Source organism: Desmodus rotundus, chromosome 3 (assembly GCF_022682495.2).
Source record: "Desmodus rotundus isolate HL8 chromosome 3, HLdesRot8A.1, whole genome shotgun sequence".
NCBI lineage: Eukaryota > Metazoa > Chordata > Mammalia > Chiroptera > Phyllostomidae > Desmodus > Desmodus rotundus.
The window spans coordinates 101,324,817-101,352,770 of NC_071389.1; the positions used below are offsets into that span (position 1 = coordinate 101,324,817).

The 27,954-nt window shown below is 37.6% G+C and overlaps 1 protein-coding gene and 1 pseudogene across 5 annotated transcripts in view; one reads left to right on the forward strand and one right to left on the reverse strand.

Annotated features, from left to right (window-relative positions):
* Positions 1 to 27,954, forward strand: part of MICU2 (mitochondrial calcium uptake 2) — a 106,366-nt gene that overhangs the window by 13,573 nt on the left and 64,839 nt on the right. For all 5 annotated transcript variants that reach the window (XM_024580827.4, XM_045188141.3, XM_024580825.4 and 2 more), the window contains one exon: positions 16,856 to 17,000. In XM_024580827.4, coding sequence (XP_024436595.1) covers positions 16,856 to 17,000 — 145 coding nt within the window. The remainder of the gene's footprint in view (positions 1 to 16,855; positions 17,001 to 27,954) is intronic.
* LOC112323187 (small ubiquitin-related modifier 1-like) lies at positions 24,300 to 26,893 on the reverse strand (annotated as a pseudogene).

Consider the following 27,954-nt stretch of genomic DNA (forward strand, 5'->3'; position numbering starts at 1 on the left):
AATAAATTTTAGAAGAAAAAGAGTTCCCAAGGGCTTGCTCTATCCATGCCTGCCCTTAACGTAACATTGTAACAACTCAACTTATCATAAACTACGTTTTCACTGGTTTTGTTTCTCATAAAAGATCCTAAAACTCTCAAGGGTCAAGATAAAAATTTTTCTTTAACATGCACCCACAAAGAACTTCATATTTGGTACAGATCCCACTGTTGCCTAGGTACATGGTAACAATTATGCTAACAGTATCAGATTCATTGGCAGTTTTATACTGCTGATTTCTTATACTAGAAGGTTAAGATGCAGGAAGTCATTCCTCAGTTGACACCAACTGTTTTAAAAGACAGAAGGGTGATTAGTTAAAGGAGAAAACTGGCCATTAATTCCAGTAGTTGTGGCAATTAAAGTAGTAAAGTGGAAATGCCTTTTCAATTATTAGCAGTTGCTTACTTCAGTTATGTTTGGTGCTACCTTAAAGCAAAAAAGGGGAAAAAAAAGTTTAGTTTTTTCAGTCTTTATAGAGCAAACTCTATGTTGGAACCTTTTTTTAAACCTTTACTGTTAAGCCTTGCCTGGCGTGGCTCAGTAGATTGAGTGCCAGCCTGTGAAGAAGGGGGTTGCTGGTTCGATTCCCAGTCAATGCACATGCCTGGGTTGTCGGCTGGGTCCCTGGTATAGGTTGCACAAGAGGCAACCACACATTGATATTTCTCTCCCTCTCTTTTTCCCTTCCTTCCCCCCTCCAAAAATAAATAAATAAAATCTTTTTTTTATTCTTCACTGTTAAAATATATTCAGAAATTACTGAATGAGAGCATTAATATTTTACCATGAAATAATGTCCATAGAAAAGGTAAATACGGAAAGGAAGATTTTTGTAAATCCATGCCAGTCTGAAATGATTTGTTCGAGTTTGTACTTAACAGATACAAAGTAGAGCTTTGCTTGAACAGTAAATTAATTTGCCAAAATATATAACCATCTCTGTATATAACTTTGCTGTTTGTATTGTATAACCTACGTATTGCTTCTTTTACTGGTGATGTAACTAATAAACATCAACAGAAGCACAAATGACATGTATCTTAGCACCTTTGTTAGGAAACTACCCATTTTGTCAATACTGGTGAACTGTCTGGATCATCCCCTGCTCATTTCCTACAAATACATTTTAATTGCAAAATTTTATCCTAGACATACCATACTAAGATATGTCCATGAACTCCAAGCTACAGCCAAAAAAATCCATTAAAACTTAAGCCAAACATGGTATGAGGCTTGAAATTCATTAGATCATTCAGATTTACAGAAGGAGAGTATGAAGCAGCTGTGTGATCCAGTTTGTGAGATTCTGTGATATCCATGATTAGTAAAAAAATAAACCAGTATCCTTTGAAACAGTTAATATGGCCACCACCTGTTAATGGCTTTACCTCTTTACTGTTGTTATGAAAGCATTTTTTCATCTAAAGTAATTAACTACATTTGTGGTTACAATAAAAGGAATATAATAAAAGGGCCTTTATTTCTATTTGTGCATACTTCTTTAGTTTTGTTGAACATGGTAGAATACATACCTACCTCTGTAAAGGTATTTTAATAAATTATTGACAGGTTTTAAAATAGATAATCACAAAAACAAGAATTTGTATATTGGTTCACAGACTGAAATCTGTTGTTAAATTGTTATTTTGTAAATATCACACTGAGTTTGGAATTGATTCCTGTTCATAGAGTCATTCATTCCTTCACACTTTTAATTGCCTGCTCCCATTTTTTTCTTAACCATTTAGCAATATTAACCAGTAGTAGGCACTGGGGAGACAGAAAAAAGATACTTTCTTTTCTTGGGGAATTAAGAATCATTATGGCTTTAATAAAGTTCTGTCAGGGTTCTGTGTGCTCGCACTGAGAGGACGTCAATCCAAAATGGGTACTTTGGAAGAGCTAAAGGAGGTAATTACTAGAATTTTTAACAAATAAGTTAGCCAAACAAAAAGTGGGTCAAGAAACAACCAAGTGTATGACACCATCAGAAGCAGTAAATGGCTATTTAATCTGGCTTCTGGAAAGGTATACAGTAGTGATGCATATACTGGCCTGCAGTGTCAGCGGCGTTATGGATGAGACGAGACAAATTCACATGGACTACAGAAATCCTGTGGAGGAAAAAGGATGACATGGCCGCTCTCTCAGTGAAAGAGAAAGCCAGCCCCATCCCTTGCCTGGACAGGCTTTTATTGCTTTTTTTCTGGGCACATTACATTGAGGATGGTCCTCATTTACTATGCACAGGTTCGCTTTAGGTGGTTACCTTTTACAGAAAACAAAGGAGAGGATGTTACTAATTGCATCAAAAAAGAAGGATATTTGCAAATGTAAAGGGAAAAGTGGTTGAACTGGTTACACTCATCCTTGGGAGGTTTAGCATAGATTTTAGGAAGTTAAAGATATGCAGTAAACATTTGCTGCCTCAATTCAGGGTGAGGGAGTTTTAGCAAAAAACAAGTCTCAAAGCTACCTAGGTACAATGCAGGCCTGATTCCCCATTGGAGAACCTGTCCATGAGTGTGGGTCCTGTGTGCCAGACCTTGCTTTCTATTGGCCTTTCCAAGTGGGAGCTGGGCTATATCTCCCATGCCATGCAAAATGGTCTCATACAGTAGAATTTTATTGAAGCTCATCAGAGGTGGCCAGGTGAATACTGAAGCTAAGAACACAAGCAAGCCATCATGTTTACAATGTACAAAACTAAGACTGACATTACTTTTTTAAGATTTTATTTATTTATTTTTAGAGACAGGGGAAGGGAGGAAGAGAGGGAGAGAAACATCAGTGTGTAGTTGCCTTTCACACACCCTGAACTGGAGACCTGGCCCGCAACCCAGTCATGTGCCCTGACTGGGAACTGAACCAGTGACCCTTTGCTTCACAGCCCTACCCTCAGTCCACTGAGCCACAACAGCCAGGGCCTAAGTCTGACATTTAAATCAGTATTTGTTTTGTATAAAGACCAATTCATAAATATAATAGTATCAATGTAATTTTTAAATAGAAATGTAATTTTTGTTTTTAATAAGAAATTACAAATCTTCTTTATTCAGGCGTTTATTATCTTTCCATTTACCTGAAGATTTTTAATTTTTTTTTCCATTTGCCCTGGCCAGGTGGCTCAGTAGGTTGGAGCATCATCCCATACACCAAAAGGTTGGGGGTTTCATTCCTAGTCAAGGTACATACCTAGGTTGTAGGCTTAATCCCTGGCCAGGGCATGTACAGGAAGCAACCCATCAATGTTTCTCACATTGTTTCTCTCTCTCTCCCTTCTCTTTTTTTGATTTTTAAAACTTTTTAATAAAGATTTTATTTATTTGTTTTTAGAGAGAGGGAGGGAGAAAGAGAGGGAGAGAAACATCAATGTGTGGTTGCCTCTCAAGTGCACCCTACTGGGGACCTGGCCCACAATCCAGGCATGTGCCCTGACTGGGAGTTGAACTGGTGACCCTTTGGTTCACAGTAAAGCACTGAATCCACTGAACCACACCAGCCAGGGCCCTTCTTCTCTTTTTAAGATCAGTAAAACATATCCTCAGGTGAAGATTTAAAATAAATGGTTTCATTTTTGTCTTGGATAAAATTTCTCTTTGTATACAGGCAACATATACTGCCTTTTTAAAAACGTAGTTCTTGGAGGTGGGGGTAGTAAAGGGTAAAGGGGGTCAAATATATGGTGACGGAATAAGATTTGACTTTGGGTGGTGGGCACAATGCAATATACAGATAATGTAGAATTGTACAATTGAATCCTATATAATTTTATTAACCAATGTCATTGCAATAAATTTAATAAAGTAAAAAATAATAATTCTACTATTTCACCAAATTTTGTGTAAAGGGACTTGTGCTAGAGAGGCAGACTGCCTTCAGTATTCAACCACAAGCTTTGGAAATCTATCATTACCATGAGTGTCATGTAAACTGAGGAAGCATATGTAGGGGACAGTCTTTTGCTGAGGATTGCGGATAACAAAGTCCACATAGACCACAAAATGTGGGAGCATGGAACAGGGGATGAGAAGCAGTGCAAAATACTATGTAGATGAATCACTTTCCTTCCTCAATCCCAACTATAAAATACAGTTACAAGCAGCAGCTGTTCACCAGGAAAGGGGTGGGAAGAAGGAAAGAGGGGTCCTTTAATCCATCTCTTCTTTGTGCCACACTGTCATACAGTGTTAGATACAATATCCTAAGTATTAACCCTCTCAGTGGCCTCTGACAGCAGCACTTTATCAAGCTTACTAGAAGTTCTTAGTTCCAAGGAGACCTGTTTTGCATGGCTGAGGTTCCTAAAATCAGATCATAGCTTCAGGTCACAAAAGGTTCCTTGTTACTGCTCAGTTGCACTTCTCTTAGTGTTACTGCCACAAGAAGAGAGACCACAATCTAGACAAACTTGTGCCAGACCTGTTACTAGTGTTCTAGTTGAATTTAATTAATATAAACTTAAAAAAATACTCATTTTGAAAAAAATAAGTCAAAATGTCACAACTGATAAATAACATTTAAAAAATAATCAGAGTTTGGCCCTGGCTGGTGTGGCTCAGTGGATTGAGTGCCAGCCTGTGAACCAAAGGGGCACCAGTTTGATTCCCAGTCAGGGCACATGCCTGGGTTGCAGGCCAGGCCCCCAGTAGTGGGTGTGCTAGAGGCAAGCACACATTGATGTTTCTCTCCCTCTCTCTCTCCTTCCCTTCTATCTAAAAATAAATAATTTTTTTTAAATAAAGTAAATAATCACTTTGAAATTTATTATAGTGGGACACATGTTTGCTGAATGCTGGGTGCTCTTTTCATACTTCTGTCTAGCACTGACCACCTTCTGTTGTGTTTCCCCCACTAGAAAGAGAGGATCTATCCATTTGTGATTTTATCACTATGCAGTGCTTGGTTGTAGTAGACATGTAATATTTACTCAATAGGCTGATGTTAAATAGCTGTATGAAGGAGTGCACAAAGTAGTATTTACCTTCTCCCATGTAGAAAAATAAATTAAAGTAACTCAGTCATTTCTTAAGAAAAACATTATTTAGTTACGATTTCAAAAAATGATTTTGGTCAAACTTCAAGAGGGTATTGAGATTTTAAGTTAAGGCTCTAGTCTCTTTTTAATCACTTGAAACTTAATTTAAACTTTCTGTTTATAGCATAAACAAAAATTTATGTAGTTATGATGTAACCCCTAAAAGGCAATTTTGGAAGGATCAATGAGTGTCTGCTCAGTGACCTCAGCAGGAAAGAGAAAGCAGTTACTAGAGGAGAAAATGTTACTGCTTTACTCATCAGCATTTGACAGTGGCCACGCTTCCTCAGACAAAATACAAGAGTATTTTTTAAGAATTAGTATATATAACCATATTCCCTTTCCTTCTGCCCATGTAAGGGGAGCCACACCACCTTCCTTCCAGTCTCTGGAAAGCGGTCCAGATGGTGTCATCACTATATGACATCATCTTCAGAAGCTGGTCCTTGACTAATATGCTGTCTTTTTGTAGAATTTATCAGGAACATAGCTTATGCAGTAAATATTTCTAACTAAGTCTGGCAGTATTTTGTTTCATGCACAGTCATATCTTCATGATCCAGAACAAAATGGAAAAGTTCTGTGTAATGACTGAAAATTTTCAGTTGAACAGTTTTCTTTAAGAAGAAAAAATACTCTTTCAGTTACACCACAGAAAGTTCAAAGGCAACAAAGCAATTACATTTTATCCAGATTATTACAAATTCCAAAATAAAGAATGTTCCCAAATGAATAAGGTTTTACACATTTTTGTCTAATGTCATATATATAGGATATATTGGAAGAGTTGTAAGAAAGGCCCTTTGTTTTTCCACTTTTCTTCCTGAGAACATAGAAACCAAAGAATGTTCAACAAGAACAGTGAACTAACTTTTTCCAATTTGTCATTTCATGGATAAAAAGTAGAGACAGAATGGTGAAGCACCTGTTACTTTAATGGCCGTAAACTAGTGAAATGTTTTAACAGAAGTCATCAGCTTTCAAAGATCTCTTTTATCCAGTTCACATCACTCATTGCTCTTAATTCCTTTGTCACAAATCTCACTGCATTACATGTAATCCTGGAAATCCATGGAGCATTTTACATATAAGCAGAACCGTGTGAATGATTGTCACGTGCTCAGTACAACATAGTCCCAGTTCTCCTGCCACTCCTTTCCCATGTATTTAGCTGTAGGTGCATGTTTCAGAAGCACATAGTTGTGGTAATAAGAATTTGTGCACTCCCATAACTTTCCGTCTATAGGACCTCCCATTCAGTGTGTCAGGTTGTTCAGGATAAAGCTACCAGCAGGCCCCAAGCAGGCCTTTGATCTCCACTACTGAATTCCTACCCTTCATCCCTAGGAATTGGTTCGCAGGCAGCTGTTCCCTTCTGCCAGCCCATCCATTATTTATATGTGACAATGCACGTTGGTCCAGAGTAGCTTTGTGGAATCTCATCATTCGGGTAAAGGTGGACTATTGTTTAGTCCACTTCCACATGAATAGTTCTCTTAAATTGCAGGGAACAAGTTGGGGTGTTGGGGTGAGGAGGGACAAAAAGATACTCTTCAGCCTTTCCAGTTGAATAGCTCAGATATCCTGTCCCCTATACTGCTTTCATCTCCACATACTGCAGAAGGGTGGTGCATGTCTTGAGAATAATCTTAGAAATCCTGTGTCATTTATCCTGTGTCATTTTTTTGTATAAACTCCTTAGAACAGCTTTTAGATGGAATCCAGCAATAAAGGCATCATGATTCTAACCTTATTTAGGTTTTCTGAAAGAGACTAAAATTGACATCTTTCCTGGGGGTTTCTAGAATTAGTCAAACCTAGAGTACACACACAGAGGGCAGTGGCAAATGGAGTAGAAAACACAAATTCTTGTGCATTTCAGTAAATGTTTTTCCCAGTATATTTTTGAAATAGATGTGGATTTGCTCTTTCTCTTCCTGAAGCACATCAGTTATTCCTATGTTGACTCCTTGGTGTCTGTCATATGCATGGACATTCCTTTTCCTGATTGGTTTTTCTGATGCTTTTCTTCTGCCTTCTATGTGTTTTTTCCCTATCATACTGTCCATAGATTTTCTGCAATGTTCACTCTAATCTATACTGTTTCTTAAAGTTTTCAACGTTTTACAGTGGTATTTTTCCTTTTTGTTCATTTAGTTCAACCAACTCTCTTGTCAAATATTTCTGTCCTCTTGTACCTTATTTTTGCTGCCTAATATTATAAAGGCCATTGTCTCTTCAGATTCTTTTCTGTTTTCTTTCAGAATGTGATTTTTATTTTTACTTGTTTCCTATTGCTCTTGCATTCATCATTCCTACAGAATTGGCATAGGCTCAACATTAGTTTTTAAACAGATGTTCTAGCCAAATGTGTTATTTGCCAAAAATAGTGTGAATATATATCCTTATTTCCTCTCCATCTTGATCTAGGCACTCTTTATGGTATTAGTTTTGAGGGGTTGGAGAAAGAGCTGCACCAAAATCTTCTGCAGTTGGGAACATATCCATGTCCCAGTTCTACTCCAGAAGATCTGCCTGTTCTGTGAAGTCAGATTTATCCTATCCTACATTATGACCTTTGGGTTTCACTTTTCCCCCCATTTTGGGGTGCCTACCTTTTTGGGGAAATGCCCTCCTACTTAGTTCATAGGTTTTAGGATACTATGATCATGAATACAGTATATTGCTCTGCCCAACTAAGCTGTAATTTGCCAATGCTGGTACCACCTACCTTTGAAAGGACACAGGTGGGAAAAATGGATGGTATTGGGCCTGTAGTGAATGCAGCAGCATGTGATGGGAGATTCCAGTGCACATTCTGTACTCTTCTTTACTTGGACTATCCGTGCAGATTGAGAGATATCAATGACAGCATTACCAAACACATAGGAGACCTTTGTGGAAATTAGGAAAAAGGTACCCCCTCCTCAGTGCACTGGACTGCCATTTGCTAGACAGTTGTGTGTTGACCAGTGTGGAAGATGCTCCTTAGATTTCTGATCAGCGAGGTGGTTCATAATTTCATCCTTTCGTTCAGTATATGGCAGAAGAAAGTGGTTTTCAGTCATAGTGTTGTCTTAGTCATAGTCATAGTCATAGTCATAGTGATACTGTTGTCAACTTACCAGTATCCAGAAGGGCCTTCTTGAACAAGCTCAAAGTGGTAAGTTAGGAGCCAGCATCAGGATGGATATGTGGGCTTCTTTTTGGTTTTGTGTTTTATCAGGTGGTAAGATGGTTTGAAGAACTTTTCTGTACTACTCTCTCATCAGTTTAGGGTTTTCTTATGACCCTATGATTTTATTAAGACTTAACTGTCTCAGGAAGGTACATTTATACCTTTAGGTATGAGGAGGAATTAACATAGAAAAAAGGATTTCCCAGATTTTATTTTAAAATGGGTTATTATATAGATTGAGACTAAAATTCAAAAATGCAAAGGAAAAAAAGAAAACTTGGTCTATGCAACAGATCCCGTAATACCTGGAGATTCCAACTTTCTCCAGTACTGATATTTTTTCTATAGCCTTGAAACAGTCCTTGGTACTTACAAGGGTTTTAGACATTAATACTAACATTTATAATGAAGTTTATGACCTCAATAAATGGCTTAAAATTACAGTTTGCCTTAATGATACTTTTTATTTTTCAAAGGAATTGATTTAGACTTTGGAGATAATAATCATGTTTCTCCTTATATCCTGAATCCTCCAACCTATGTGTCAGCTTACCAAATTATTATTTGTATAGATGCTTTCCCTGTAATTGATACCTCATTATGACTAAAAGTACACTAGAAGTGAGTTCTCTTAAAAGTGTTTGTTAACAGATTCCAAAGTGGCTGCAGAGTAGATGGAAGCTGTGCCCATTTGCTCCTAGCCCCAAACCAGATTTGCAGCTAAATTGCAAAGCTAAAAATCAACTAAAAAATCAATGGAAGGCTAGCTTTTACAGAAGCAGCTACATAGAGACTGGTAGGAATGGCAGAGTGGTGGAAAGGGATAGCCCATGCACACAGGTGCCATGGTGGCTGAGAAGCTGGACAGATATCATGGCTGTAGAACTCCCTCACCCTAGGAGTGTGGGGTCTCAACACCAAGCAGGGATCCCCAACCCAGAGCAACAGAGATGGAAAGTAGAGCCCAATAGCATCTGGCAGTGAAAATCAGTAAGGATTCAATCCACCTGGGAGACTTAGACCAGACTCTCCCAGGAGTGAGCACTCATTTTTGTTACACACTAGCCTGGGGAGTTCAGGGTCCAGACTCCCAGCTACTGGCGAGGCCATGCTACTGTACTTGGGTCTTGTGGAGGAATCTGCTAGTTGCACCCAGCAATAACTTTGAGAGGCACTCTATTTTCTGGAGAGGCTTTGGGCGCAGACCCAGACAGTGACTAAACAGTATAGTTTGGGAAAGAGGACCAGTCTCCCCCACTTCAAGTGCACAATGGTACCCCTCCCTCCACCTGTTGAGCTACTCAGCCAGCCATGTTTTGCAGAGTTCTGCCCCACAGGGGAGCTGCACAGGGCTGGAACTTTGGGCCCTGTCCTGCTAGGAACAACTCCACCTCAGTGGGCAGCTTCTGCACAGTGTCTCATACATGGTGATCAAGGTTTACCATTGTAGTCACCCACCTTGAAGGGTTAACTCTACCCATTAAAGGGCCAACAGCATTTAAGCCTCAACTACAGCAGGGGTTGCACATAACCCACAAGAAACATTCCTGGAGCACAGAGCTCAAGTGATCTCGAAGATTGTGCGGCTGAGCCTAACAAGACACCTTCATCATAAAACCATCATAACAACTTTGGGAATCATAGCAGATCTACCTAATACAAAAATGGGGAGACAAAGAAAAATGCCCCCCCAAAAAGGAATTAAGTAAAATTGATGAAATGGAAGCAACCAAAATAACAGATGCAGAGTTTAAAATAATGGTTATAAGGATGCTCAAGAACCTTAAGGGAAGAATGGATGATCTGAGTGAGAATTTAAAGAGATAGTAAACATTAAAAAGGACATAGAAACCATAAAAAAGAATCAGTCTGAAATGAAGAACACAATATCTGAAATGAAAAATACACTAAAAGGAATCAACAACAGGTCAGATGAAGCAGAGGATCAAATCAGCAATTTGAGGACAAGATAACAAAAACACCCAAGCAAAGCAACAAAAAGAAAAAAAGAATTTTAAGAAGTAAAGTTAGAGGTACCTCTGGGATGACATTAAGCATAACAACATCTGCATCATAGGGGTATCAGAAGGAGAAGAGAGTGAACAATGGATGAAGAACCTGTTTGAAGAAATAATGGCAGAAAATTTCCCTAACTTGGTGAAGGAAAAAGTCACCCCCAAGTTCAGGAAACAGAGAGTTCCAGTCAAGATGAGCCCAGAAACCCACATAAAGACACGTCATAATTAAAATGATAAAGGTTAAAGATAGACAGACAATCTTAGAGGCAGCAAGGGAGAGATAGTAAACCAGGAGCTTCTGAGAGCTCCTACAAGGGAGCTCTCAGAAGGCTTCCAGGTGATTTCTCAACAGAAAACACTTCAGACCAAAAGGGATTGGCATGAAGTATTCAAAGTGATGAAAAACAAGGACATGTAACCAAGACTATCTACCCAGCAAAGCTATCATTTAAAATTGAAGGTCAAGTAAAGAGCTTCCCAGACAAAGGCTAAAGAGTCCATTACCACCAAACCAGTACTGCAAGAAATGTTAAGGAAATTGCTTTAAGAAAAAGAAGAGAGAGTAACATAGTATAAAGAAGAAACTGGCAATAAATAAATACCTCTCAATAATAACCTTAAATGAAAATGGAGTAAATACTGCAATCAAAAGACACAGTTTTCAATGAGATCAAGGAATTAACCAAAAAGTACCTGGAAACAAATGAAAATGAACACACAGCAACACAAAATGGATGGGACATAGTAAAAATAGCCCACAGGGGGAAGTTTATAGCATTACAGACTTACCTAAGAAGCAAGAAAAATCTCAAATAAACAATCTAACCCTATACCTAAAAGGAGTGGGAAAAAAAAAACAAAGCCCTGAGTAAGTAAAGGAAATAATCAAGATCAGAGGAGAAATAAATGACATAGAGACTATAAAAGAACAACACAAAAGGTCAGTGGAACCAAGAGCTGGTTCTTTGAAAAGATAAACAAGATTGATGGACATTTAACCAGACTCATCAAGAAAAAGAGAGGACCCAAATACATAAAATCAGAAATGAAAGTAAAGTAACAACTGACATCACAAAAATACAAAGGGTGGGATTGTAAGAAAATACTGTGAACACCTATATGCCCAAATAAAACTGAATACCTGGGGAAAATGGATTAAATTTCTACAAACATACACTCTTCCAAAAACTGAATCAGGAAGAATCAAAAAAACCTGAATAGACTGGTTACAATTAATGAAATTGAAGCAGTAAGCAAAAAAAAAAAAAAAACAACCTCCCAGCACAGAAAAGTCCTGCACCAGGTGGCTTCACAGTCAAATTTTACCAAACATTAAAAGAACAACTAACATCTAGCTTCCTCAAACAGTTTCAAAAAACTGAAGAGGAGGGAGACTTCCAAACTCATTTTATGAGGCCAGCATTATCCCATTCCAAAACCAGATAAAGACCCTACAAAGAAAGAAAATTACAGTCCAATATCCCTGAACGTAGATGCTAAAATCCTCAAAAAATATTAGCAAACCTAGTCCAGCAGTACATTAAACAGATCATACACCATGATCAAGTGGGATTTATCCCAGGGATGCAAGGTTGGTACAGTATTTGCAAATCAACAAATATGACATCACATAAACAAAATGAAGGACAAAAGTCACATAATCATATCAGTAGACGCAGAAAAAGCATTTGATAAAATACACAGTTTTTTATGATTTTAAAAAAAACTATCAAAAAAATGGGACTAGAGGGATCATACCCCAACATAATAAAGGCCATGAAAAACCTATAGCCAACATCATAGTCAATGAGCAAAACTAAAAGTGTTCCTCTTAAGTGCAGAAATAAGGCAGCAATGTCCATTTTCACCACTTTTCAACGTAGACCAGGAATTCCTGTCCACAGTGATCAGACAAGAAGAAATAAAAGCATCCAAATTGGAAAGGAGGAAATAGATTATCATTACTCCCAGATGACATGGGATTGTACATAGAAAACCCTAAAGACTCCACCAGAAATCTACAAGATCTAAAACTGAATTTGGCAAGTAGCAGGATATATAATTAATATTTAGAAATTGGTATTTTTATATACCAATAATGAACTATCAGAAAGAGAAACTAAGAAAACAATTTCATTTACTATGAACAACAATAAAAGTAAGGTACCTATGAATAAATTTAACCAAGGAGGTAAAAGACCTGTACTCAGAAAACTATAGGACATTGAAAACATAAATTGAGGAAGATACAAATAAATGGAAGCATATACCATGTTCATTGATTGGAATAATTAACATCATTAAAGTATCCATACTACCCAAAACAATATATTGATTCAGTACAATTCCTATTACTTACATATTTCACAGATCTCAAACAGGTGTTCCAAAAATTCATGTGGAGCCAAAAATGATGCCAAATAGCTTCAGCAATCTTGAGAAAGAACAAAGTTTGAGATATCACAATATCTGATATCATACTATACTACAAGGCCATTGTAATCAAAACAGCATGGTACTGCATAAGAACAGGCATATGGATCAATGGAACAGAATATAGAGCCCAGAAATAAGTCCATGCCTTTGTGGTCAATTAATATTTAACAAAGGAAGCAAGACCATACAATAGACTAAATGCAGTCTTTTCTTCAATAAATGGTGTTGGGAAAATTAGACAGGTACATGCAAAAACAGGGCAAAAGAACCATTAGCAATATGAAAAGGGAACCTGTTATATGGGAGAACATATTTGCCATTGATATATCTGATAAGGGTTTAATATCCAAAATTTATGATGACCTAATACAATTCAACACCAGGAAGACAATCCAATTTAAAAAATGGGCAAAGGACCTGAATAGACACTCCTAAAGAAGACATAAAAATGGCCAATACACATGTAAAAAATGCTCAAGGTCCCTCATCATCGGATAGATGCAAATTAAAATCACAATTAAATATCACCTCAGGCCTGTCAGATGACTGTTGTCAATAAATAGACAAACATCAAGTACTGGTGAGGATATGGAGGAAAGGGAATCCTAGTACACTGATGGTGGGAATGCATAGTGGGGTAGCCATTGTGGAAAACATAGTTTCCTCAAAAAATTAAAAATGGAAATGCCTTTTGAGTCAGCATTCCCACTTTTGGGACTCTATCCTAAGAATCCCAAAACACCAATTCAGAAGGATATATGCACCCCACATTCATAGCAGTTTTTTCAGTGGCCAAGATCTGGAAACAGCTCAAATACTCATCAGTAGATGAATGGTTTAAAAAGTTGTACATTCAAACAATGCACTATTTTTTTTTAAAGAGGTGGGGGAAAACCTTACCTTTTGCAACAGCATTGATGAACCTGGACTGGGATTATTATGCTATGTGAAGTAAGCCAGTCAGTAAAAGATAAATAGCCTGTGATCTCACTTATATGTGGAATCTAATGAACAAAATAACTGAGGAACAAAATAGAAACAGACATAAATACATAGACCAGACTGACAGCTGTCAGAGGGGAAGGGACTGTGGGGACTGGATGAAAGAATGTGAAGGGGTTAGCCAAAGAACATATATGCATAACCCATAAGCACAGACAACTGTGTGGTGATGGCCAAAGAGCAGGGGTTCGAGGATAGAAGGGAGGTGGGCAAATGGGTATAGCTGGGGACATCTGTAATTATGTAAACAATAAAAGTAAATAAAAAAGTATGTTAACCATATTGGAATGAATAAAAGATTTGTATCTTGTGGTCTAACTTTATTTGACATGTAACAGTATTTATGAAAAGCCCCAATCTATGTCTATAATTGACCATGAATAACACGGTTTTGAACTGCATGGGTCCACTTACATGCAAATTTTTTCGATAAATAAATTGTAAAACTTTTTGGAGATTTGCAACAATTTGAAAAAACTTACATACAAACCTTCTGCTGTAGCTTACTTTATTGTAAGAATACAGTGTATAATATAACACAAAATGTGTGTTAATCAACTTGTTATGACACCGGTCGATGATGATAAGTGATTGATGGACTCCTTTTAGTTAAAGTTTGAAAAGTTTATTTATTTATACAAAAATGATTAAAATGTTGGTAAAGGCAGTTTTTAATCATTCATGGAAAACTTAGATATTAGGAAATAGAAAAGCATTTGGAAATATACTGTATTTCTGTATAGATTATTTACTTATTAACAAATCTCAATAGATTACATATTAACAGTTATATAATAAATAAAAATATTCTCTGAGCTAATAATATACTGTCCATGTTCACCTTCTTTCAGTTCTTTAAATGTACTGTGCTGTCTTTCATATCTAGGACTTTGCCAGGGCTGTGATATTTACTGAGAAGACTCTTAGTCACCCTTCTTCCGTATCCTGTAGTATGCTTTCTGTAAATTTACTGCCAGGGTACTTAGGACATTCCAATATTAATTAATGTTCATCTTATTACTGTTTTCTTATAGTCACTTATATTGTTTTGTTTAAAAGTGATGCTATATCTTCCTTATGTATAAAATGTTTAGAAATTATTAATAAAATTCAGTTTTCTGATGACTAGGATGGATATGGACTCATATAATTAAAATATACCCCTTGAGTGGTTTTTGTTAGTAATTTAAGGGGAAAGAAAACAAAAGACATAAACAGACAAGCTCTAGAGAAGATGGGTACAGATCATTGTATCAGTGAGTGTTCCATATATACCCAGTATTCTGGTAGGCACAGCACAAAACACAAAAGAGTTATAAAGCTAGCTGCTCAAGAAAGTCACTGTCAAATCAGGAGAGAGAACTGAGATTAGCCAAAAAGGAGCTTTGAATCTACAGAGGTTTAAGCCACTATAATTTATTTTTCCCTATTTCAGCTCCAGTGTACACTCAATGAACATCATTTGTGTGAATAACAGATCAATAGTTAGTGTGAAAGGGGAGTGGTGTGTCCAAGGAAGGATTTTACCCAAGTCAGAGCAACACCTTAAGGAAAGCTACGAGGTCTGTCTGGAAAAAGTCCAACCATTATTAATATAAGGAGAACAGTTTGCGTGACATCGTTGTAACCTAGCAGCCAAGGAGAGTGGACTGGAATGCCCATGCGTGAACAATGATGACTTCACTGTACTAGTCAGTGGGGGCAGTAGTTGCTGTTCAGTGAGCATGTGTACTGTGTGGCCATTGCATTCAAAATAACTGAGCAAGTAGAGCAACGAATCTGCATCCAATTTTGTCTTAAGCTTGAACATTCCTCCACTGAAGCTCTTCATATGATTCAAAGGCCACAGTTGTGGGCAGCTGGTGATTGGCAACTTCATCATGACTGTGTGCCTGCTCGTGCATTGCATCTCATGCAGAGATTTTTGGTGAAACATCAAATTACCCAGGTGACTCAGCACCCTCTACAGCTCAGATCTGGCACCCTGTGACTTCTGCCTTTTTCCAAAACTAAAATCACCTTTGAAAGGGAAGAGATTTCAGATCATTGATGAGATTCAAGAACATATGACCAGACAACTAATGGCAGTTGGGAGAACTGTGTGAGGTCCCAAGATGCCTACTTTGAAGGAGACTGAGGCATCATTGTCCTATGTACAATGTTTCTTGTATCTTCTTCAATAAATATCTCTTATATTTCATATTACATGGCTAGATAACTTCTGGACAGATCTCATATCTAAGATAAGAGTATGGTTTTGAATTTCACAGCTGACACGTTCTATGTCAAGGTTACTATATTGATAGTATCAATATAGTATCTTGGTATCAGTGTTAACTAGTATGTCATCTTCATCCATTGTGCTTGGGATGCAATGCCCAGCCATGAGTAGAATAGTATGCTAGTTAAGAGATTTATCCTGATTCTGCCATTTACTTTACAGCTTTCATATCTAATGTAGTATCTATTCTTAAGTTATTGTGAGGAATAACCAAATAATCCATGTAAGATGATTAATTAGTACAGTGCCTTGCACATAATAAGTGTTCAATGAAAGGTTAGCAATAAGTATTTCAACATTGTCTCTACCAGAAATTGGGTCAAGATCTAGATCCTGTTGGCTGGGCTGCAGACTCCTACACTTAGCAATATTTTACCCAGTTTTGTTCTTTTCACACTTTTCACCATAATATAAATATATTTCTCAATATGCTATATTTTATCTTTATGAAAGCACAGTTTTACATGGTCTTTTGCCCACCTATCTCTGATCTTCTGCCATACTGTTTCTTGAACACACAAAGCTTATTTTTATCTTTACCTCTTGCTCAGCATGCTCTTCCTTTTGAGAGCCCCATGGCTCAGTAGCTGTACCTCATTTAGTCTCCTTAATGTCACCTCTTTATAAAGGCCTTTCCTGACTGTCCTGTGTAAAATATTATTCCTTATTGGTTTCTTATCCTACTTTTTCTGGAGTCAGATGTGCTACCATTATGCCACGAGATCTGTTATCCTACTTTGTATTTCTTCTTGGCACTTCTCACTCTCTTACATTATTCTACACATTTATTCATTAATTATAAAATTATTCCAGAGGAGCTAAGTTGGGGCATAATACATTGCTGTTATTTTTTCTGTTAGGAAAATGCTTCCTGTGGAAAGATGATGGAGAAGTTGTCTCTTCGTAAACAGCGCTTCATGCAGTTTTCTTCACTGGAACATGAAGGAGAATATTACATGACACCACGAGATTTCCTCTTTTCAGTAATGTTTGAGCACATAGAACGTGAGTTTTTCTTTTAATTTAAAACACAAATATTGGGGCTGAAAAACCTCTGTTTTTCATAATTGGTACACAGGTTTTCTTCATTTAATTATCATCATTCCTCATGCCGTGTATTTTCTTATTGTTTAGATGTTTCAATCATTGTGACACAAATACCATTAGACTTTTACACATATGTACTTATCTAAGAAATAGTTGTTTTGTATATGGGTTTTTCTAAATAGGAAAAGGAAAAATAGTTAAGTTTTTAATGTCACCAGATGATTTATTAATATAATGATTATTTTACCTGGTATATTAGTGTTTGGTGGTATTAATGTTTTAAATTGGGTAAAAAAAATGAAACTAGCGCAATTAAGAGGGTCACATAATGAAGTCATGAGGCCATCAGTTAAAAAAAAACCCTGAAAAAAATAGACTAAGAAGGAAAAATCCAAAGGCTGTAATTACATGAACTTCCAATTTTCTGTTACTTCAAGTAATATCAGAAAATCTTCATTTTATTATCTAAACTAGTCTCTTCTTTGCAGAGAGTCGATATGTCCCCATCCTTTGGGCCTTATATTCAAGGAGTGGTCTATGACAATTTCTTGGCCTCCTGACACTTTTTGAAGTGTGGTGGAAGTACTGCCCTCTGGGTAGCTATATATGGAACAGAGGAAATGGGCTAAGACAAAGTACTTGGACCCCACAAGCAATTTATGTCCCAAGGCATTCTTGAAAATAACAGCCAATTGGAAATTAATGGAGCTTAACATCTTCATGTGGTCAATGAAGGAGACCAAGAGAGTACCAAACTAGTGTCAACCCCATGACTGGGCATTTCCAAAGCTGTGCTTCCCTGAGAAACAACATCAGAGTAAACAACTATAGCCAAACACTAGTCAACTGATCAAGCAAATAGGAAGTCCTGTGGTGAGGGGGAAAATAGTTCCCAAAGTTGCTACTATATATTATCTCAAATATCCACTTTCGAAAAACAATGACACATGCAAAGAAACAGCAAAGTATTGTTCTACTAGACAAAACAGTCAACAGAAACTGCTTGTGACTACATCCAGACCTCAGACTGAGCAGAAAAAACATTTAAAATATCATTATATATATCCTGAGAGAATTAATCATTATTAATGATATAAAATAAATTATAATGATAATGTCACATCAAATAATATGAAATAAAAGATAGAAATTATTTTAAAAGAACCAAATAGAAATTCTAGAATAACTGAATTGGAAATTTCACTAAATGAGCTCAACAGTAGATTAGAAATGTCAAAAAAGAGTGCCAGTGAATGTAAAGACATATTGATATAAAGATTATGTAATCTGAAGAACAGACAAGAAAAAGACTAAAGAAAAATGAAGTCTCAGAAAAATATGGGACACCATTAAGTATACCAACCTATGCTTAATGGGAGTACCAGGAGAGGAGAGAGAAGGGAGCGGGGGCGGGGGGGGGGGATATTAGAAGAAATAACAGCTGAAAACTTTGAAAATTTGTTGACAAACACTGGTTTATATGTATTGAGCAAGGTCACCAATTTCCAAGTATGATAAACATAAAGAGATCCACTAACAGACACATCCTAGTAAAACTACTGAAATCAAAGACAAGGCGAAATCTTGACAGCAGCCAAAAAAAAAGAAATGACTTGACACTTACTAGGTACCCACTTAACATAATGCCTGACTCAGAAGAAACAATGGAGGACAAAGGCAGTGCAATAGCATACTTAAATGGCTCAAAGAGAAGACTACAGGCCAATATGGAGGTATAGGTAGATATACTTGCCTCCTCACACAACCAAAAGAAGGACAACAACAAATTTAAAAAGAAAAAACAACCAGAACTGCCAGAAAATCAAACTGGATGGCAGTCCGACAACCAAGGAGTTAAAGAAGAAACATTGATCCAGACCAGTAGAAAGGGCAGAAATGTGCAACCTGGGAGAAAGGAGGTGTGGCTAGGCACAGGCTAGAGGACCTGGCAGTTGACATGGCAGCTGGCGGACCAGGCGGTCCCACATTCACATACAGATAAACTGGGATGGACAACTGGGGAGCAAGACAGACTGCACAACCCATGGGGAATTAAAAGCCTCAAAATCCTGACTGGAAAAACCTATGGGGGTTGAGGTGGCATAAGAAATGCCCAACCTCACAGGGAGAGTTCATTGGAGAGACCAACAGGGTCCTAGAATGTACACAAACCCACCCACCCAGAAATGAGGACCAGAAGGGCCCAATTTGCTTGTGGGTAGCAGGGGAAGTGACTGAAAGCCAGCAGAGAGATGAGCAAACAGCATTGTTCCCTCTCACTCCCCTCCCCCACACACAGCACCACAACAAAGCAAAATGGGTTGCCCTGTCCTGCCTAATACCCAAGACTCCGCACCTTATGATGTAACAGATGTGCCAAATCAAAGAAACATGGCCCAAATGAAAGAACAGCTGGCTGGTGTAGCTCAGTGGATTGAGCACAGGCCTGCTAAACAAAGGGTTGCTGATTCAATTCCCAGTGGGGACACATGCCTGGGTTGCAGGCCAGATCCCCAGTAGAGAGAGCATGAGGGCAACCACACATCGATGTTGCTCTCCCTCTCTTTCTCTCCCCCTTTCCCTTTCTAAAAATAAATAAGTAAAATCTTAAAAAAAGAAAGAAAGGCAGAAAGAAAGAACAGATCAAAACTCCAGAAAAAGAACTAAGCAATGAAGAGAGAGCCAACCTGTCTGATGCAGAGTTCAGAACACTGGTAATCAGGATGCTCACAGACATGGTTAAGTATGGTCGCAAAATAGAGGAAACAGTGAAGGCTATTAAAAGTGAAATAAAGAAAAATATACAGGGGAACCAACAGTGAAGGGAAGGAAACCGAGACTCAAATCAGTAATTTGGAGGCAGAAGAAATAAACAAACATTCAACCAGAACAGAATGAAGAAACAAGAATTCAAAAAAATGAAGAGGCTTAGGAACCTCTGGGACAACTATAAGCATTCCAACATCCGAATCATAGGGGGACCAGAAGGAGAACAGCAAGAGCAAGAAGTTGAAAACTTATTTGAACAAATAATAAAGAACTTCCCCGATCTGGCAAAGCAAACAGACTTCCAGAAAGTCCAGGAAGCTCAGAGAGTCCCAAAGAAGTTGGACCCAAGGACGCACACACCAAGGCACATCATAATTACGTTACCCAAGATTAAATATACGGAGAGAACCTTAAAAGCAAAAAGAGAAGAGGAGACAGTTCCCATAAGACTATCAGCTTATTTCTCAAAAGAAATCTTGCAGACAAGAAGGGGCTGGAAAGAAATATTCCAAGTCATGAAAGGCAAGGACCTATATCCAAGGTTACTCTATTCAGCACAGCTATCATTTAGAATGGAAGGGCAGATAAAGTGCTTCCCAGATAAGGTCAAGTTAAAGGAGTTCATCATCACCCAGCCCTTATTTTATGAAATGTTAAAGGGACTTACCTAAGAAAAAGATGATGATCTAAAATAGGAGCAGTAAAATGGCAACAAACTCACAATTATCAATAACTGAACCTTAGAAAAAAAACAAAATGAACTAGGGAAACAACTACAACAGGAACAGAGTCACAGAAATGGAGATCACATGGAAGGTTATCAGCAGGGATGTGGAGGGGAGAGAATGGGGGAAAAGGTACAGGGAATTAGAAACATAAATGGTACGTACAAAATAAATAGGGGTAGGTTAAAAGTTTTGTGATTTGTGTGAGTTTTCTCTCTTAAAGAACTCACACGACTCCATTCTGGGAAGACAAACAACCCAGTTAAAAAATGGGCAAAAGACACGAATAGACACTTCTCCAAAGAGGACATACAGAGGACCCAGAGGTGTATAGGAAAAGAAGCTCAGCATCAGTAGCCATCAGAGAGATGCAAATTAAAACTACAATGAGATACCACTTCACACTGGTGAGAATGGCCATCATAAGCAAATCAACAAACAAGTGTTGGAGAGGCTGTGGAGAAAAGGGAACCCTAGTGCACTGTTGGTGGGATTGCAGACTGGTGCAACCACTGTGGAAAACTATGGAATTTCCTCAGAAAACTAAAAATGGAACTACTTTTTGACCCGGCAATTTCACTGCTGGAATTATACCCTAAGGATCCTGAAACACCACTTCCGATGAACCTATGTACCCCATTGTGCATAGCAGCACAATTTACAATAGCCAAATTTTGTAAGTAAGCTAAGTGCCCATCAGTAAATGAGTGGATCAAACAATTATGGTACATATACCCAGCTGGTGTAGCTCAGTGGATTGAGTAGGGGCTGTGAACCAAAGGGTTTCCAGTTCGGTTTCCAGTCAGGGCACATGCCTGGGTTGCGGGCCTAATCCCCAGTACAGGGCGCATGAGAGGCAACCACACACTGATATTTCTCTCCTTCTCTTCCCATTTCTCTAAAAATGAATAAATCAAATCTTGAAAAAAAACGCAACAACAGTACATTTACACAATGGAATACTACACAGCAGAAAGAAAGAGTTCCTACCCTTTGTGACAGTATGGATGGATTTGGAGAGCATTATGTGAAGTGAAAGAAGCCAGGCAATGAATACAAATACCATATGATCGCACCTATAGGTGGATCCTAATCAGCAAAAGAAGCAAGGAAGCAAAATATAACCAGAAACACTGAAATAAAGAACAAAGTGACAGTAACCACAGGGGAGGTGGAAGGGGATAATGGAGGGAAAGTGGGGAAGTGTTTTCAAGGAACATGTATAAAGCACACATGGAGAAAGCCAAAGAGGGGTAGGATCAAGGGTGGAAGGTGGGGATGGCTGCAGTGGGGGCAAGTGGTGGTGGGAAAATGTAGGAAACTGTACTTGAATGACAATAGAAAAAAAGAGAGAAGAAAAAAAGAATACTAAAAAAAAAAAAAAAAGAAAAAATCCCCAAATAAGTAGAAACAAACACAGTAGGGAAGCAAATTCAGTAAGAAATAGAAAATGTAAATAGACCCAAACAAGTATGAGAATGAATCTGTAAATCAAAAACTTTCCAAGCTTCTGCATGGCTAAAGAAAACAGCATTAAAATACAAAGGGAACCAACAGTATGGGAAAACATTTGTCAATGATACCTCAGACGAGGGTCTGATCTCCAAAATATATATAAAGAACTTACACGATTCCACTCCAGGAAGACAAACAATCCAATTAAAAAATGGGCAAAGGACTTGAACAGACACTTCTCCAAGGACGACATACAGAGGGCCCAGAGACATACGAAAAGATGCTCAGCATCACTAGCCATCAGAAAGATGCAAATTAAAACCACATTGAGGTACTATCTCACACTGGTCAGAGTGGCCAACAGAAACAAATCAAAAAACAAATGTTGGAGAGGATACAGAGAAAAGGGAACCCTAGTACATTGTTGGTGGGAATGCAGACTGGTGAGGCCACTGTGGAAAACAGTATGGAATTTCCTCAGAAAACTAAAAATGGAACTGCCTTTTGACCCAGCAATTCCACTGCTGGGTTTATACCCCAAGAGCCCTGGAACACCAATCCAAAAGAACCTATGCACCCCAATGTTCATAGCACCACAATTTACAATAGCCAAGTGCTGGAAGCAACGTAACTGCCCATCAGCAAATGAGTGGACTTAAAAACTATGGTACATTTACATAATGGAATTCTATGCAGCAGAGAGAAAGAAGGAGCTCATACCCTTTGACAGCATGGATGGAACTGGAGAGCTTTATGTTAAGTGAAATAAGCCAGACGGTGAGGGACAAATAACATATGATTTCACTTTTAACTGGAACATAATCAACAGAAGAAAAAAGCAGAAATATAACCAGAGACATTGAAATTAAGAACAATCTAACAACAGCCAGAGGGGAGGGGGGAAGGGACAGTGGGGAGAAGGGTTTTCAGGAACTACTATAAAGGACACATGGACAAAACCAAGGGGGAGGGTGGAAGCAGGGGAGAGAGGTGGGTTTGGCTGGGGAGGGGTACAGGGGTGGGGAGAAAATGCAGACGAATGTAATTGAACAATAATAAAATAATTTAAAAAACAAAACAAACCAAAAAACTTTCCAATAAAGAAAATCCCAGGACCAGGTGGACTTACTAGTGAATTCTACCCATCCTCCTCAAAGTCTTCTAAAAACTGAAGTGGAGAAAACATGTCTCTAGTCATCCTAAGAGACCAGCATTATCCTGACACGAAAACTAGACAAAGACATTATAGGAGAAGACAACTACAAGCCAATATTCCCTATCAATATTGGTGTAAAAGTTCTCAACAAAATTCTAGCAAACAGAAGTTAACAACCCAATAAAAGGTTTATATACCATGACCAGATGGGATTCAAACCTGGAATACAGGGGTGGCTAAGATGTAAAAATGAATCAGTGCAATACAGCACATTACTAGAATAAAGGAAATAATCCACATGATCATCTCAATGGAGAAGGAAGCATATGACAAAATTCAATACTCTTTTGTGATAAAAACAAACTCTAAATAGAAGTGACCTTCCTTTCCATTATTACGGGCTGTATGTAAAAGAAGAGCCTAACATCATGCTTAGTGGTGAAGACTGAAAGCTTCTACTGTGAGATTATGAACAAGAAAAGGGTGCCTGCATCTGCTACTTCTATTCAACAAGTCACTAGAAGTTCTAGCTACAGCAGTTAGATGAGAAAAAGATCTAAAAGTCATCCGTACAGAAAAGGAGCAATTATTTCTGTTTGTAGAAGACAAGATCTTATATGTAGAAAATCTTAAGAAATTAAAAAAAACTGTAAGAGCTAAAATATTAATCAAAGTTACAGGATGCAAAATCAACACACTAAAAGATGTAAAGGTAAAAAAAAGATCTAAAAGTCATCTAAATAGAAAAGTAGAATTATTTTTTGTTTAAAAATCCTCATCTAAGGATATGTTTACTGATTTGAGAGAGAGAGCGAGCAGAGGCAGAGACACAGACAGAGAGACAGAGAGACAGAGAGAGAAATCGATGTGAGAGAAAACTAAATTGGTTGCCAATAATGTTCCCTGGCCAGGGATTGAACCCACACCTTTTTTGGTATATGGATTGACTGTCCAAACAATTGAGCCACCCAGCCAGGGCATAAAAGTAAACTTATTTCCATTCATAGAAGACATGATTTTATAAGTAGAAAATCTTAAGAAACTCACAAAAACCATTATAGTTAATAAATTAATCAAAGTTACAGGATACAGCATTGACACACAAAAATGAATTTTATTTCTATGCACCAGCAATGTGTTCTAAAGCTGCCTGTGAGGTCTAGTTCATTTACAGTGTTGCTTAAGTCTTCTATTTATTTTCTGGTCTTCTACTTAGTTTTTCTATCTATTAAAGTGGTACTAGAGTCTCCCACTATTATTATTAAATTACTTATTTTCCCCTTCATTTCTATCAGGTTTTGCTTCTTGTATTTTAGGGCTGTTATCAGATGAATATGAATGTATATCTTGCTAAGGGACTGATCTTTTTCTTATGATAAAATGTCTCCAGTTATCCCTAGTAAAATTTTTTTGTGTTTTAAAATGTATTTTATTTGATACTAGTATAGCCACTTCAGTTTTCTTGTGGTTGCTCTTTGTACAATATATCTTTTACCATCTTTTTATCTTCTATTCATATCTTTGCATCTAAACTGTATCTCCTATTAATAGCATGTAAGTTGGATCCTATTATTTTTCATCTAGTGTGACAATTTCTAACTTTTGACTGGATTGATTGATGCATTCATATTTGATGCATCAAATCATCAAATGGGGGTACTAATGATGCTGGGTTTATGTCTGCCATTTCACTTTTTGTTTTTTTTCTTTTTTTTGGTTATTTTTACAAATATTTTGTTTATTTTAATAAAGCTGGTACAGACAAAGTCCATTTAAAACCCATATCTCAGGCCAAGAAGTACAAATAAAATAAGAAAGAGCAGTGTTCAGTTGTATACACTTCTGCATGAATAACTTCATTAACTGCTAATGAAAATTAGAACTTTTCTGGGATCTTCTGCCAAGGTTTTTCTTCACTCTTAAAATGCTCTCTCTTCAGTGAAGCCATCTTTGGAGTTATCTCGCCTCATCTGTCATCTTGACTTCAACCTGATATTCCTCTTCTTTTGGTCCAGACCTTCAGATTTTAAAAGTAGCTTCAAGTTAAGGAAAGGTCATTTTCCACAGTTCAGTGCTCTGAAAAACTTCCATCTCCCACTGAAAGTCATAGTCCAGGAGGGAAGGAATCACATGCTAGGATTTTGGGGCCAATTAGAAATGTCATTATGAACACTCGGATTTGGTCGATCTCATTTATCACAAGCCTGAAAATGTACAGTCCTGAAAAAGGTGGCCTCTCTGTGCACACATGTAATATTTAAAAAGGAGAGGGCAGTATGAAGGGGGCTAAGGTTTGACCACGAAAAATCAGCACAATGACAACAAAACGATAATGAATGGGCACTAGAATTCAAATCACCAGATGTTTTAAAGACATGGGGAGAGGGGCAGTATCAGTTTTCAATTCAATTTGGAACACCTTACCAAAAAACTATTTTCAAAAGTAAAAAAGGACTGAGAGCAGAGTAAATAAAATAAAAGAGTATCTAAACTGTTGAATGACCCTGTTTGCTCCTGATAAACTTCAGTCACATCTTCTTCCTCCATTCCTAGTTTTTTGGGAGTGTGATTATCAGTAATTCTCTGACTTTCAAAGAAAAATATGAGTGAATTCTTTGGAACTCCCTGTCTCTGACAGTATGATTCTTTGAGTTTCTTGAGATGTGTTGTCATTTTCACTTTGAAGTGAATCTCACTGCGATCCTATCCAATAACTTTGAGTTTAATGTATTCCTTCGTTCTTATGGCCTAAGTCCTCAGTTGAAGGTTTTGCCTCCTGGTCACACATGGTGACAGTGGCTTCACCTGGGGTCTCTGCACAGCTGAGGCCTCTGGTAGGCAGAACCTTGCTCAGGGGTTCACAAATCTGTCTCTGTTCCCCTTACTTTTTGTTTTCTATGTGTCTCGTTGTTGCTGTTGTTCCCCTATTACTTCTTAACTGCTTTGTTTATACTGAGTGTTTACTAGTGAAACATTTAATAATCCTTCAGCTATAAATCTGAGTTATTTCCTTAGTGGTTTCTCCAGGCTTACCATATACTTTTTAACTTACCAGAAATAGCTTCAGATTTATATTCAAGTCCGATGAAACATGAAAATGTTACTCCTACGTTTTTCTATTCCTTGCCCTCTTTTACACATCATTTTTATATATATATCATACCCATTAATGTTACAAACTCCAAAATGTATTGTTATAACATTGTTATTTCTTTACCCCAATACAGCTTTCCTCAAATCCACCTCTTCTGTGCTGTTATTAGCAAATATACATTTCTCTGTGTTATGGGCAAAATAATATACCTGTGATACATATAAAAAATGTATCATATGTATGTGTGTATCATGTATAATATGCATGAATGTATACTATTGTGCATTTTTAATTTTTTAAAACAATTTGAAAAGATTTTATTTATTTATTTTTAGACAGGGGGGAGGGTGGGAGAAAGAGAGGGAGAGAAACATCGATGTGTGGTTGCCTCTCATGCGTCCCATACTGGGAACCTGGCCCGCAACCAGGCATGTGCCCTAAATGGGAATTGAACCAGCAACCTTTTAGTTTGCAGGCCAGTGCTCAACCCACTGAGCCACATGGCCAGGGCATGTTTTTAAAATTAGTTAACAGGAGAAAATATAAACACTTACGCAATCTTTTAAAGTTACCTAATTACCTTTACTGATGTTTTTAGTGTCTGTGGATTCAAATTATTGTTTGGAATCATTTGCTTTCCCTGCAATGCTTCCTTTTGCATTTCTTGCAACATGAGACTACTAGCAACAAATTCTCTTAGCTTTTATCTGGAAAAGTATTATTTCACCTTCAAGTTTGAAAGGCAGCTTTGCTGAATATAGGATTCTTGGTTGACAGTTTTTCTCTTTGAGCAATTTATTTTAATGTATGTTTTATTGATTATGCTATTACAGTTGTCCCATTTTTTTCTCCACTTTTTTTCCCTCCATCCGCCCCCCCCCCCCGCACCTCCCCACCCCAGTTTTCTCCCGCCTCAATTCACGTGCATGGGTCATACATATAAGTTCTTTGGCTTCTCCATTTCCCATACTATTCTTAAGTTCCCCCTGTCTATTTTGTACCTACCACTTATGCTTCTTATTCCCTGTATCTTTTCCTCCATTCTCCTCCCTTCACTGATAACCCTACACATGATCTCCATTTCTGTGATTCTGTTCCTGTTGTAGTTGCTTGCCTAGTTCGTTTTGTTTTTGTTATTTTTTAGGTTCAGGTGTTGATAGCTGTGAGTTTGTTGCCATTTTACTGTTCCTATTTTTGATCATCATCTTTTTCTTAGGTAAGTCCCTTTAACATTTCATAAAATAAGGGCTGGGTGATGATGAACTCCTTTAACTTGACCTTATCTGGGAAGCACTTTATCTGCCCTTCCATTCTAAATGATAGCTGTGCTGAATAGAGTAACCTTGGATATAGGTCCTTGCCTTTCATGACTTGGAATATTTCTTTCCAGCCCCTTCTTGTCTGCAAGATTTCTTTTGAGAAATAAGCTGATAGTCTTATGGGAACTGTCTCCTCTTCTCTTTTTGCTTTTAAGGTTCTCTCCGTATATTTAATCTTGGGTAACGTAATTATGATGTGCCTTGGTGTGTGCGTCCTTGGGTCCAACTTCTTTGGGACTCTCTGAGCTTCCTGGACTTTCTGGAAGTCTGTTTGCTTTGCCAGATCGGGGAAGTTCTTTATTATTTGTTCAAATAAGTTTTCAACTTCTTGCTCTTGCTGTTCTCCTTCTGGTCCCCCTATGATTCGGATGTTGGAATGCTTATAGTTGTCCCA